Source organism: Anomaloglossus baeobatrachus, chromosome 7 (genome assembly GCF_048569485.1).
Source record: "Anomaloglossus baeobatrachus isolate aAnoBae1 chromosome 7, aAnoBae1.hap1, whole genome shotgun sequence".
NCBI lineage: Eukaryota > Metazoa > Chordata > Amphibia > Anura > Aromobatidae > Anomaloglossus > Anomaloglossus baeobatrachus.
In genome coordinates, this window is record NC_134359.1 from 88781365 (window position 1) to 88794990 (window position 13626).

Below are 13626 nucleotides of genomic sequence, written 5' to 3' on the forward strand. Positions count from 1 at the left end.
GACACAGAGAGCAGGGCTGGTAAGCCACAACCTATGGTTGTGGATTTTTATACACTCAGGCTTTCTACAGGAGTGTGTTTTGGCTGCAGAGCTTCCTCCACAGCAGCATGTCTGTCACTAGGAGCAAATCTGCAAACATGTATGCTATATGCACTGCTTGCAAGCTAATTCTGCCAGAGCCTAGCACGTACCCACATTGTGATAACTGTGCTAATATGGTTGTGTCTCAGCCTGGAGCCTCCTCAGGGGTCCCTCAGGCTGCTTCGGTCCCGGTGGCTGAACCCCCGGCTTGGGTAGCATCCTTTTCACAGGCTCTTTCCAAGTCGTTTGCCGATTCCATGGGGCAGCTGTCCCAGACGCTGCTGTCTATGCATCAGCCTCCCTCTCAGGGTGTCTCTGCGGCTCCGAGCTCTGCAGAGCCCTCAGAGCAGGTCCTAGGACTCCGTCCCCCTAAACGGAGACGCACGGACCCTTCTCCTTCCTCGTCCCACGGCTCTGATTCACAAGCCGAGGTGCAGGGCGAGGAAGATTCCTTTACTGTGGGCTCAGACGCTGCCTCTATGTACCCCATTGATTTGTCTGAGGGTGATGCGGACGTTAGTGACTTGATTGCGTCCATTAACTCCGTACTGAACCTCAACCCACAGGAGTCAGAGGATCAACCCTCTCTGGTAGAGGTACACCAGTTTACCTCTCCTAAGAAACCTAGGAGTATGTTTTTTAACCACTCCAGCTTTCAGACCACTGTTAACAAGCCTAGGGCCTGTCCTGACAAACGTTTTCCGAAACGTAGTTCAGATGACCGTTTCCCGTTTCCACCGGAGGTAGTTAAGGACTGGGCCCAGTCCCCAAAGGTGGACCCTCCAGTGTCCAGAATCTCAGCCCGCACAGTAGTTGCGGTGGCCGACGGCACTTCTCTTAAGGATCCCACTGACCGCCAGGTTGACCTTCTGGCCAAGTCTGTATTTGAGGCGGCAGGAGCTTCCTTCTCTCCGTCTTTTGCGGCGGTGTGGGCTCTTAAGGCTATCTCTGCCTCTCTGGCGGAGATTCATTCCCTTTCCAGGGACTCTATTCCTGAGATGGATGCCTTAACTTCCCGAGCTTCGGCTTTTGCGTCCTACGCCATGTCTGCCATCCTGGAGGCTTCTCACCGCACGGCAGTGGCTTCCGCTAACTCCCTCGCGATCCGCAGGATCTTGTGGCTTCGAGAGTGGAAAGCGGACGCTTCCTCTAAGAAGTACCTTGCGAGTCTCCCCTTTACTGGGTCACGGCTGTTTGGGGAACAGCTGGATGACATAATTAAGGAAGCTACTGGCGGGAAGAGTACTTCCTTGCCACAAGCTAAAGCCAAGAAACCTACCCAGGGCAGGAACCAATCGAGGTTTCGTTCCTTTCGTTCCTCTAACTGGTCATCCTCTAAGCCCACAGTCTCGTCCACTACCGCCAAGGATCGCAAATCCAACTGGCGCGCAAAGCCGCGTCCTCAAAAGACCGGAGGAGCCGCTGCCACCAAGGCAGCCTCCTCGTGACTATCTGGCCGCGCCAGCAACGTCCTTGGTCGGGGGCAGGCTCTCCCACTTTGGCGACGTGTGGTTGCAACACGTCGCCGATCAGTGGGTGCGGGATATCATCACCCACGGCTACAGGATACCTTTTTCCTCCAGCCCGCCAAACAGATTTTTTCTGTCCACCCCCCCCTGCTCCAAAGCCGCCGCCTTCTCTCAGGCCGTGGCATCCCTGCAGACCAACGGTGTAATTGTTCCGGTCCCCGCCCGGGAACGGTTCAGAGGTTTCTACTCAAACCTCTTTCTAGTTCCCAAAAAGGACGGTTCCTCCCGGCCCATCCTGGATCTCAAGCTTCTCAACAAGCATGTTCAGGTGCGGCACTTTCGCATGGAATCTCTAAGATCGGTCATTGCCTCAATGACCCAGGGAGATTTTCTGGCATCCATCGACATCAGAGATGCCTATCTGCATGTGCCTATTGCGGTTTCACACCAGCGCTGGCTACGCTTTGCGATCGGAGAGGAACATTTCCAGTTCGTGGCTCTTCCCTTTGGCTTAGCCACGGCCCCCCGAGTGTTCACCAAGGTCATGGCAGCAGTGGTTGCGGTCCTGCACCTCCAGGGGTTGGCAGTGATTCCTTACCTGGACGACCTTCTAGTCAAGGCCTCATCCAGTGTAGACTGTCAGCGGAGTGTCTCGCTCACTCTCGCCACTCTAGTCCAATTCGGGTGGCTTGTCAACCTCCCCAAGTCGACTCTGACCCCGACCCAGGTACTTTTGTACCTAGGGATGCAATTCGAGACGCTGCCGGCACTTGTCAAGTTGCCCTTAGTCAAACAGCAGTCCCTTCGTCTGGCAGTGCGCTCTCTGCTGAGGCACCGCCGTCATTCCATCAGACACCTCATGCAGGTGCTGGGTCAGATGGTGGCGTCCATAGAAGCGGTTCCCTTTGCCCAGTTCCATCTGCGTCCCTTGCAGCTGGACATTCTCCGCTGTTGGGACAAGCGGATCTCTTCTTTGGACAGGCTGGTGGCTCTGTCATCACAGGCCAGGAACTCCCTTCAGTGGTGGCTTCAGCCCCTCTCCCTTTCACAGGGACGGTCCTTCCTGACTCCGTCCTGGGTGATCCTCACCACGGATGCCAGTCTCTCCGGCTGGGGAGCGGTGTTTCTCCATCACCGAGCACAGGGCACTTGGACTCCGTCCGAATCGGCCCTCCCGATCAATGTGCTGGAGATCAGAGCCGTGTTTCTAGCTCTCCTAGACTTTCACCACCTATTGGCGGGCAAGCACATTCGGGTTCAGTCGGACAACGCGACAGCGGTTGCCTACATCAATCACCAGGGCGGGACTCACAGCCGTCTGGCGATGTTGGAGGTTCAACGAATCCTCCAGTGGACGGAGGACTCAAAGTCCACCATATCCGCAGTCCACATCCCAGGCGTGGAAAACTGGGAGGCCGATTATCTCAGCCGTCAAACCGTGGACGGCGGCGAGTGGGCACTGCATCCGTCAGTGTTCAGGTCAATTTGCCGCAAGTGGGGCACTCCGGAAGTAGATCTAATGGCTTCCCGGCACAACAAGAAGGTTCCGGTTTACGTGGCTCGCTCCCACGATCCTCAAGCCTTCGCAGCAGACGCACTGGTTCAGGATTGGTCTCAGTTCAGTCTGGCCTATGTGTTTCCCCCTCTGGCGCTATTGCCCAGGGTTCTGCGCAAGATCCGAATGGAGGGCCGTCGAGTAATACTCATTGCTCCGGACTGGCCCAGGCGAGCCTGGTACCCAGACCTGCTCCGCCTGTCCGTAGGGGTGCCGTGGCATCTTCCGGACCGCCCAGACCTTCTCTCTCAAGGTCCGTTCTTCCGCCAGAATTCTGCGGCTCTCAGATTGACGGCGTGGCTCTTGAGTCCTGGATCCTGACGGCTTCAGGCATTCCCTCTGAGGTCATCTCCACCATGACTCAGGCTCGGAAGTCTTCCTCGGCTAAGATTTACCACAGGACTTGGAAAATTTTCCTGTCCTGGTGTCGCTCTTCCGGCCATGCTCCTTGGCCGTTCGCCTTGCCGACCATCCTGTCTTTTCTACAGTCGGGTCTACAGTTGGGTCTGTCCCTCAATTCACTTAAGGGACAGGTGTCGGCTTTGTCGGTATTGTTCCAGCGGCGTATCGCCCGACTGGCTCAGGTGCGCACCTTCATGCAGGGCGCATCTCACATCATTCCTCCTTACCGACGACCCTTGGATCCCTGGGACCTTAATTTGGTCCTCACGGCCTTACAGAAACCCCCTTTTGAGCCTCTCAGGGAGGTTCCTTTGTCTAGACTTTCACAGAAAGTTGTCTTTCTAGTAGCCATAACTTCTCTCAGGAGAGTTTCTGATTTGGCTGCGCTCTCTTCGGAATCCCCCTTTTTGGTGTTTCACCAAGACAAGGTGGTTCTTCGTCCGACTCCGGACTTTCTCCCTAAGGTGGTGTCTTCCTTCCACCTTAACCAGGACATTTCATTGCCCTCTTTTTGTCCGGCCCCTGTGCATCGCTTTGAGAAGGCGTTGCACACCTTAGATTTGGTGCGGGCGCTCCGAATCTATGTGTCTCGCACCGCCGTTTTTCGGCGGTGCACCTCACTTTTTGTGCTAACCACGGGTCAGCGCAAGGGCCTTTCGGCGTCTAAACCGACCTTGGCTCGTTGGGTTAGGTCGGCTATCGCCGATGCCTACCAATCTTCTCAGGTGCCTCCCCCGTCGGGGATTAAGGCGCACTCGACCAGAGCTGTCGGTGCCTCCTGGGCTTTCAGGCACCAGGCTACGGCTCAGCAAGTGTGTCAGGCTGCCACTTGGTCCAGTCTGCACACTTTTTCTAAGCACTACCAAGTGCATGCTCATGCTTCGGCAGATGCGAGCTTGGGCAGACGCATCCTTCAGGCGGCTGTCGCCCATTTGTGAAGTTAGGTTTTGCCTACTTCTCCGTTTCGTTTATTTCCCACCCATGGACTGCTTTGGAACGTCCCATGGTCTGGGTCTCCCATAAGGAACGATGAAGAAAAAGAGAATTTTGTTTACTTACCGTAAATTCTTTTTCTTATAGTTCCGACATGGGAGACCCAGCTCCCTCCCTGTTGCCTGTTGGCAGTTTTTTTGTTCCGTGTGCTTCACGGCTGTTGTTAGTAGACAGAGTGCTGGTTTTGCCGAGTTTTACTCTATCTCTACTTATGGGTGGATGTCCTCCTTCAGCTTTTGCACTGAACTGGGTAGATTGTCATCCAGGGGGTGTATATAGCCCGGAGGGAGGAGCTACACGTTTGAGTGTAGTGCTTTGTGTGTCCTCCGGAGGTCGCTAGCTATACACCCATGGTCTGGGTCTCCCATGTCGGAACTATAAGAAAAAGAATTTACGGTAAGTAAACAAAATTCTCTTTTTTTTCCACTTACACTACGTGAAAAACACAAAAAATCATACAAGAGCCCATATTTTTTATTTCAGTTTTATAGATTTCTATATGTACTAGCTGTAGAACCCAGCACAGCCCAGGATAGTAGCCAAGTGTCTCTGTCCCACTCCCCCACACTCCCTCTCCATCTTTGTCTGTCTCCTACTCCCCCTCTCACCACTGAAATCGTATTAACTGACACATGAACAGCCTTAGGCCGGAGTCACACTTGCGAGTGCCTCGTGTGTAACTCGCGCGAGTCTCGCATTGCATCACCCGGCACGGCTGCACACTCTCCTTACAGGAGCGTCTCAGCTGCATAGAGATACATGCAACCGACCCGCTCCTGTCAGGAGAGTATTCAGCCATGCCGGGTGATGCAATGAGAGACTAGCGCGAGTTACATGCGAGGCACTCGCAAGTGTGACTCCGGCCTAATACTAAGAATTTCCTTCATTTCCTATAGCAACCACTCAGAGCTCCATGACCTGTAACAAAATAGAAGCATACCTGTGATTGGTTGCTATAAACCACCCGATAAATATCCAGGGTAACTGTCAAAACAGCCAGTATATTGCCTCAAACATCTAAATAGTTTCTGTGTGTGTCTTTCTGTGTGTGTCTTTCTGTGTGTGTCTCTTTCTGTGTATGTGTCTGTTTGTATGTCTTTCTGTGTATTTGTCTCTTTGAATGTCTTTCTGTGTGTCTCTGTGTGTGTCTCTTTCTGTGTATGTGTCTGTCTGTATGTCTTTCTGTCTATTTGTCTCTTTGTGTTTGTCTCTTTGTGTTTGTCTCTTTGTGTTTGTCTCTTTCTGTGTGTCTCTTTCTGTGTGTCTCTTTCTGTGTGTCTCTTTATCTGTCCATAATAGTAGTCTATAATAACAGATCCGTTCCCAGCTCTATTGACTTGAATGTAAGCAGGTTTTTTTTGACGAATAACTGTAAAGCGCGGGGTTAAATTTTCCCCTCAAAACATAGTCTATAACGTTTCCTGAGTCAAATAAGGTGGCTGGGCAAAATTTCGTGATTATAAATGCAACGGATATACACATACATACACTCAGCTTTATACATATTAGATACATACAGTATATATAGTGTATTGCATATATTTATATTTTTTTTGCTCTCTGTTTACAGGCTGGAGCACACAAGAAAAAGCAGTTTGAGAAAACTTTAGAGAAGGCACATGAATTTCTTCGTATTACACAGGTGCAGTTTTGTAAAACCTTAAGGGGAGCTGTAAGCTGTGTGAATGCTATGTACGCCTTTAAACACTTTTTTTTTAGAATTACTATTGCATTTGATGTTCTTTTACAAATAATAGAGTCTTCCAGTTTGATTCATAGAGCTTGCAGGTAATGCTGCAGTGACGGCTGCTTGAGGTCATTTTGCCACAATTCCCTTGGATGATCTGACATATCTTGACGCTAATCTCAGATCAAATATGACAGAACACAAATAAAGTGAACATAAATCAAGAATTTGAACTTCGATTAGCTGCAATGGAGGTCAAGGATCTTGTCTGTTGGAATAAAGAACGAATGTTATTGAGCAGCCTGCACTGCCCTATACAACGTGCAAGCTCTACAAGCTAAACTGTAGTACATTTTTCATAACAAACAGCTACAACTCTTTTTTATCTTTCTTTTTTTTTAAGAAGTACATGCAATGGTCTACTCAAAAATGTTCATAGCCATTACACTTTTATGTAAAAAAAAAAGAATATCTGGTAAAGTTTTTAAATATTATACTTAAAATACTTTGTAGTCTGTTATTAAATTGGGGTCACAGCCAGTTTTGCCTTTTATGAAAGAACTTTTTTATTTTTACTTTTTTTTATTGTTGTGGTTTACAAGTTTCAAGTTTTGTTTTTGTGTTTTGTTTTGTTTTTGGGGGGGATTGGCACTGTTATATGAGGGCTTTTAGGGGGATCAGTTTGTTTGACAGTTGACAGTGGCATCAACTTTGGGTACATTTAACTTACTTATAAACTTTTATTACCCTTTTAAAAGAAGAAATATAAACAAAACAGCAATCCTGCAACTTTTTTTTTTTCTTACATTTGGTATTCAAATAAAACGTGTTTAAGCTGTGGGATTAAAGTTGTCTCCAACCCCACGACATGCAGCAGGATCTCAGCTGTGCACAACTCCTCTGCCTGTGCCACCCCTAAAATCTAATGCCGGCGTCACACGGGACGATCTATCGTGCGATCGCATGAGTGATCGTACCCGCCCCCGTCGTTTGTGCGTCACGGGCAATTAGTTGCCCGCGGCGCACAAAGTCGTTAACTCCCTGTCACATGCACTCACCTCCCTCCCGGACGACCTCGCTGTGGGCGGCGAACATCCTCTTCCTGAAGGTGGAGGGACGTTCAGCGTCACAGCGACGTCACACAGCGGCCGCCCAATAGCAGAGGAGGGGCGGAGATGAGCGGGACGTAATATCCCACCCACCTCCTTTCTTCCGCATTGCCGGTGGGACGCAGGTAAGCTGTGTTCATCGTTCTTGGGGTGTCACACGGAGCGATGTGTGCTGCCTCAGGAACGATTAACAACCGGAGAAACGACTTTTTGAAAATGAGTGACGTGTCAACGAGCAACGATAAGGTGAGTATTTTCTTTGTCGCTCCATTGGGAGACCCAGACAATTAGGTGTATAGCTTCTGCCTCTGGAGGCCACACAAAGTATTACACTTTAAAAAGTGTAACCCCTCCCCTCTGCCTATACACCCTCCCGTGGATCACGGGCTCCTCAGTTTTATGCTTTGTGTGGAAGGAGGCACACATCCACTCATGCATTCTCATACTTAGTTATATCGGTTGGAAGAAGAGAGGGCCCCCACGGGGCCCCCGGCATGTTCCCTTCTCACCCCACTATGTCGGCGGTGTTGTTAAGGTTGAAGTACCCATTGCGGGTACAGAGGCTGGAGCCACATGCCGTCTCCTTCACCATCCCTTATGCGGCTCTGGGAGAAGTGGGATCCTGAGCGGTCATCCATTTGCTGGGACCGTGCTCCATCCGCAGCCCCTGAGGGAACCTGCCGGACCGGAGCCTCTTCAACCTCAGGGACCGGGCCCTGCATCTTAAAGGTACTCCGTGTCCCCATAGGGGACTGTGCAGGGAGCGCACCTTCTTCCCGGAAGCCGCGGCAGTTGCTGAATTGAGGAGGCCGGTGGACTTCCGCGCCGACCGTGCCTGCTTGTCAGGCGCGGCCTCAAATTTAGTCCCCGGCTTCACCGCGGCCTAGTCGCGAAAATCCCGCCCCCGGGCCTGCCTGTCAGGGGTAAGGGCGGGATTACCAACATGACGTCGGATGTGAGGGCTGGAGCATCCTGCATGTCTTCCTCCCCCCTCACTGACCACTGTGGGGACCCCAGATTCCCGCTCTTTGCTGGCGCCGGCCACGGCCCCACTCCTCCCCTGAGAGCTCCGGCAGCCATTTTCTGGCATTCTGCCGGTGGAGGCTTCTCAGTGAACATCTCTGCAGCTCCGGGGGATCCACGGCAGGGAATCTGGAGGACACACTCCGCTCGTTAGCGGTCGGTAAGCCACACCGGTCACCCGGTGCTGGTCCCCCTAGGGTGCCGGAATAGATACATATATATATATAATAGATATATATATATCTGTTCGGTCAGGCTGTATACCCCTGTCCCATATACCCTCAGTGGTCACTCTCCTAGGAGACAACAGCATGTCGTCCACAAGGAGCAAAGCTGCTAAGGCACAGGTTTTTTTCGCGGCCTGTACCTCTTGTGGGGCTATGTTACCTGCGGGTTCCACCTACCCTCACTGTGAGCAATGCTCGACTCCTGCCTCGCTTGCTCAGCCGGAGCCTCGGGCACTGGTGGGCCCCTCGGCTCATGTAGACCCCCCTGCTCCCCCTGAGCAGGCTGTAGGGACAGAGTTGGCCTCTTTTGCTGAGAAACTCTCTCAGTCTCTTTCTCAATCCATTGCACTGTCTATGGACAAATGGTCTTCTAAGCTACTTGAGGCTTTGCAGTCCAGACCGGACCTTCCACAGGCCCCGGCCCCTGTTAGCTCGTCTCCCCCAGGCCCCTCTCGGTCCGCGCCGCAGCGCGCTCCCAGGTTGGCCCCTCGGTCTCAGGCGGAGGACTCCTGCCCAGACCGCAGTCCTAGACCGGCTAAGCGGTCTCACTGGGACTCTTCCCCGACTTCCTCTCGCTGCTCGGGATCCCAGCTTGAGGACTCTCTGGAAGACGAGGCGGACGTGGCAGCTCAGGGCTCTGACCCTGACGTCGCCCTTAACCTTGATACACCTGAGGGGGACGCCTTAGTAAATGATCTTATCTCGTCCATCAACCAGGTGTTGGATCTCTCTCCCCCGCCTCCTCCTGTAGAGGAGTCGGCGTCTCAGCAGGAGAAACACCAGTTTCGGTTCCCCAAACGTACGCGCAATACGTTTTTTGATCATTCTAACTTCAGGGATGCTGTCCAGAAGCCCAGAGCGGTCCCGGACAAGCGCTTTGCTAAACGTCTCACTGACACGCGTTACCCCTTTCCATCTGAAGTCGTTAAGGGTTGGGCTCACTGTCCCAAGGTGGATCCTCCAGTCTCCAGATTGGCGGCTAGGTCCGTGGTGTCTGTTGCAGATGGCTCATCCCTGAAGGATGCCACTGACAGACAGATAGAGCTCCTGGTGAAGTCCATCTATGAGGCCACGGGCGCGTCTTTCGCCCCGGCCTTTGCAGCCGTGTGGGCACTCCAAGCAATCTCGGCTTGTCTGACTGAGATTAATGCTGTCACACGGAATTCTGCTCCGCAAGTTGCGTCTTTGACCTCTCAGGCGTCAGCCTTTTCGTCCTACGCCATGAACGCCGTCCTGGACTCCACTAGCCGTACGGCGGTAGCATCTGCTAACTCCGTGGCAGTCCGCAGGGCCATGTGGCTGCGCGAATGGAAAGCAGACTCGGCTTCCAAGAGGTTCTTAACCGGTTTGCCTTTTTCTGGCGACCGCTTGTTTGGCGAACGGTTGGATGAGATTATTAAGGAATCCAAGGGAAAGGATTCCTCCTTACCCCAGGCCAAACCTAAGAGACCTCAACAGAGAAAAATCCAATCGAGGTTTCGGTCCTTTCGTCCCTCCGCCAAGTCCCAATCCTCTTCGTCCAACAGGCCGGAGAAAGGCCAGAGGAACTCCTATGCGTGGCGGTCCAAGTCACGCCCGCAAAAGGCCGCAGGAGGCACTGCCTCCAAGACGGCCTCCTCATGACTCTCGGCCTCCCCTAGCCGCATGCTCGGTCGGTGGCAGGCTCTCCCGCTTTGGCGACGTCTGGTGGCCACATGTTCAAGACCGATGGGTGAGAGACATTCTGTCTCATGGTTACAGGATAGAGTTCAGCTCTCGACCTACGGCTCGTTTCTTCAGAACCTCTCCGCTCCCCGCTCAGGCCGACGCACTTTTTCAGGCAGTGGACGCTCTAAAGATAGAAGGAGTTGTGATCCCCGTTCCCCTTCAGGAACGTGGTCGCGGATTTTACTCCAACTTGTTCGTGGTGCCAAAAAAGGACGGGTCATTCCGTCCCGTTCTGGACCTCAAGCTACTCAACAGACAAGTGAGAACCAGACGGTTTCGGATGGAATCTCTCCGCTCGGTCATCGCCTCGATGTCACAAGGAGACTTCCTAGCATCGATCGACATCAAGGATGCTTATCTCCATGTACCGATCACACCCGAACATCAACGTTTCCTGTGTTTCGCCATCGGGGACGAACACCTTCAGTTCGTGGCATTGCCTTTCGGCTTGGCGACAGCCCCACGGGTTTTCAACAAAGTCATGGCATCCGTTGTGGCGGTCCTGCACTCTCAGGGCCACTCGGTGATCCCCTACTTGGACGATCTCCTAGTCAGGGCCCCGTCTCGGGTGGCGTGTCAACAAAGTCTATCCGTCGCTCTGGCGACTCTACAGCAGTTCGGGTGGATCATCAACTTCCCGAAATCCAAGTTGACACCGACCCAATCACTGACGTACTTTGGGATGGAGTTTCATACCCAGCAAGCGTTAGTCAAGCTTCCGAGCGACAAACAGCTTTCTCTGCAGGCAGGGGTGCAATCACTTCTTCGGAGTCAGTCACACCCCTTAAGGCGCCTCATGCACTTCCTGGGGAAGATGGTGGCAGCTATAGAGGCAGTCCCGTTCGCGCAATTCCATCTTCGGCCACTCCAATGGGACATTCTCCGCAAATGGGACAAGAGTGCGGCTTCCCTCGACAAGAACGTCTCTCTTTCCCTTGCAACCAAGACGTCACTTCAGTGGTGGCTCCTACCCAATTCTCTGTCGCGGGGAAAATCCTTCCTACCCCCAACCTGGGCTGTGGTCACCACGGACGCGAGCCTATCAGGTTGGGGAGCGGTTTTTCTCCACCACAGGGCTCAGGAAACCTGGACTCCGATAGAGTCATCCCTTTAGATCAATATCCTGGCGATAAGGGCAGTATATCTAGCCCTATTGGCTTTTCATCAGTGGCTGGAGGGCAGGCAGATCCGTATCCAGTCTTACAACGCCACTGCCGTCGCCTACATCAACCACCAAGGCGGCACTCGCAGTCGTCTAGCCTTCCAGGAAGTCCGACGGATTCTGCAGTGGGTGGAAGCTACAGCCTCCACCATCTCCGCAGTTCACATCCCGGGCGTAGAACACTGGGAAGCAGATTTTCTCAGTCGTCAGGGCATGGACGCGGGGGAATGGTCTCTGCACCCAGACGTGTTTCGAGAGATCTGTCGCCGCTGGGGAACGCCGGACGTCGATCTCATGGCGTCACGGCACAACAACAAGGTCCCGGCATTCATGGCACGGTCTCAGGATCACAGAGCTCTGGCGGCGGACGCGTTAGTCCAGGATTGGTCGCAGTTTCGACTGCCTTATGTGTTTCCCCCTCTGGCGATGCTGCCCAGAGTACTACGCAAGATCAGGTCCGACTGCCGTCGCGCCATTCTCGTCGCTCCAGACTGGCCGAGGCGGTCGTGGTATCCGGATCTGTGGCATCTCACGGTGGGTCAACCGTGGGCGCTTCCAGACCGCCCAGACTTGCTGTCACAAGGCCCGTTTTTCCATCTGAATTCTGTGGCCCTCAACCTGACTGTGTGGCCATTGAGTCCTGGCTCCTAGCGTCTTCAGGGTTATCTCAGGATGTCATTGCCACCATGAGACAGGCCAGGAAGCCAACGTCCGCCAAGATCTATTACAGGTCTTGGCAAATCTTCCTATCCTGGTGCGCTAATAACGGTTTTCCTCCATGGCCGTTTGCCTTACCCACTTTTCTTTCATTCCTTCAATCTGGAATGGACAAGGGTTTGTCCCTCGGCTCTCTCAAGGGCCAAGTATCGGCGCTCTCCGTGTTTTTTCAAAAGCGTCTAGCCAGACTTCCGCAGGTCCGCACGTTCCTGCAGGGAGTTTGCCACATGGTCCCACCTTACAAACGTCCGCTGGAACCCTGGGATCTTAACAGGGTTCTAACGGCTCTTCAAAAACCACCTTTCGAGCCGCTGCGGGATGTCTCTCTATCACGTCTTTCGCAGAAGGTGGCCTTCCTAGTGGCAGTTACATCACTTCGGAGAGTGTCTGAGCTCGCAGCTCTGTCATGCAAAGCCCCCTTCCTGGTGTTTCACCAGGATAAGGTGGTTCTGCGTCCTGTCCCGGAATTTCTCCCTAAGGTGGTATCCCCTTTTCATCTCAATCAGGATATATCCTTGCCTTCATTTTGCCCTAATCCAATTCACCAGTGTGAAAAGGATTTGCACTCTTTGGATCTTGTGAGAGCACTCCGGTTCTACGTGTCTCGCACGGCGCCCCTGCGTCGTTCAGATGCGCTCTTTGTCCTTGTCGCTGGCCAGCGTAAGGGCTCTCAGGCTTCCAAGTCAACCTTGGCTCGGTGGATCAAGGAACCGATTCTCGAGGCCTACCGTTCTTCCGGGCTTCCGCTCCCTTCAGGGCTGAAAGCCCATTCTACCAGAGCCGTGGGTGCGTCCTGGGCATTGCGGCACCGGGCTACAGCTCAGCAGGTGTGTCAGGCAGCTACGTGGTCTAGTCTGCACACTTTCACAAAACACTATCAAGTGCATACCTATGCTTCGGCAGACGCCAGTCTAGGTAGGCGAGTCCTTCAGGCGGCGGTTACCCACCTGTAAGAGGGGGCCGTTTTTCGGCTCTTTTTTATCGAGGTATTCTTTTACCCACCCAGGGACTGCTCTTGGACGTCCCAATTGTCTGGGTCTCCCAATGGATCGACAAAGAAAAAGGGAATTTTGTTTACTTACCGTAAATTCCTTTTCTTCTAGCTCCTATTGGGAGACCCAGCACCCGCCCCTGTACCCTTCGGGCTGGTTGTTCTTTTGTGTACACATGTTGTTCATGTTGAATTGTTCTTTTGGTTCATGGTCTTCAGTTCTCCGAACATCCTTCGGATTGAATTTACCCTAGACCAATTTATAAGTTTCTCCTTCCTGCTTTTGCACCAAAACTGAGGAGCCCGTGATCCACGGGAGGGTGTATAGGCAGAGGGGAGGGGTTACACTTTTTAAAGTGTAATACTTTGTGTGGCCTCCAGAGGCAGAAGCTATACACCCAATTGTCTGGGTCTCCCAATAGGAGCTAGAAGAAAAGGAATTTACGGTAAGTAAACAAAATTCCCTTTTTCTTTGTCGCTCCATTGGGAGACCCAGACAATTG

General features: G+C 52.7%; 2 protein-coding genes across 2 annotated transcripts in view; both read left to right on the plus strand.

The window, feature by feature from the left end:
* Nucleotides 1-13626, plus strand: part of LOC142245109 (lanosterol synthase-like) — a 122586-nt gene that overhangs the window by 74495 nt on the left and 34465 nt on the right. Inside the window, exon 13 of the mRNA XM_075317441.1 lies at nt 6071-6142. Within this exon, the coding sequence (XP_075173556.1) occupies nt 6071-6142 (72 nt within the window). The remainder of the gene's footprint in view (nt 1-6070; nt 6143-13626) is intronic.
* Nucleotides 992-13626, plus strand: part of PCNT (pericentrin) — a 432670-nt gene continuing 420035 nt past the window's right edge. Inside the window, exon 1 of the mRNA XM_075317440.1 lies at nt 992-4896. The gene's annotated coding sequence lies outside the window, so the exon portion shown is untranslated. The remainder of the gene's footprint in view (nt 4897-13626) is intronic.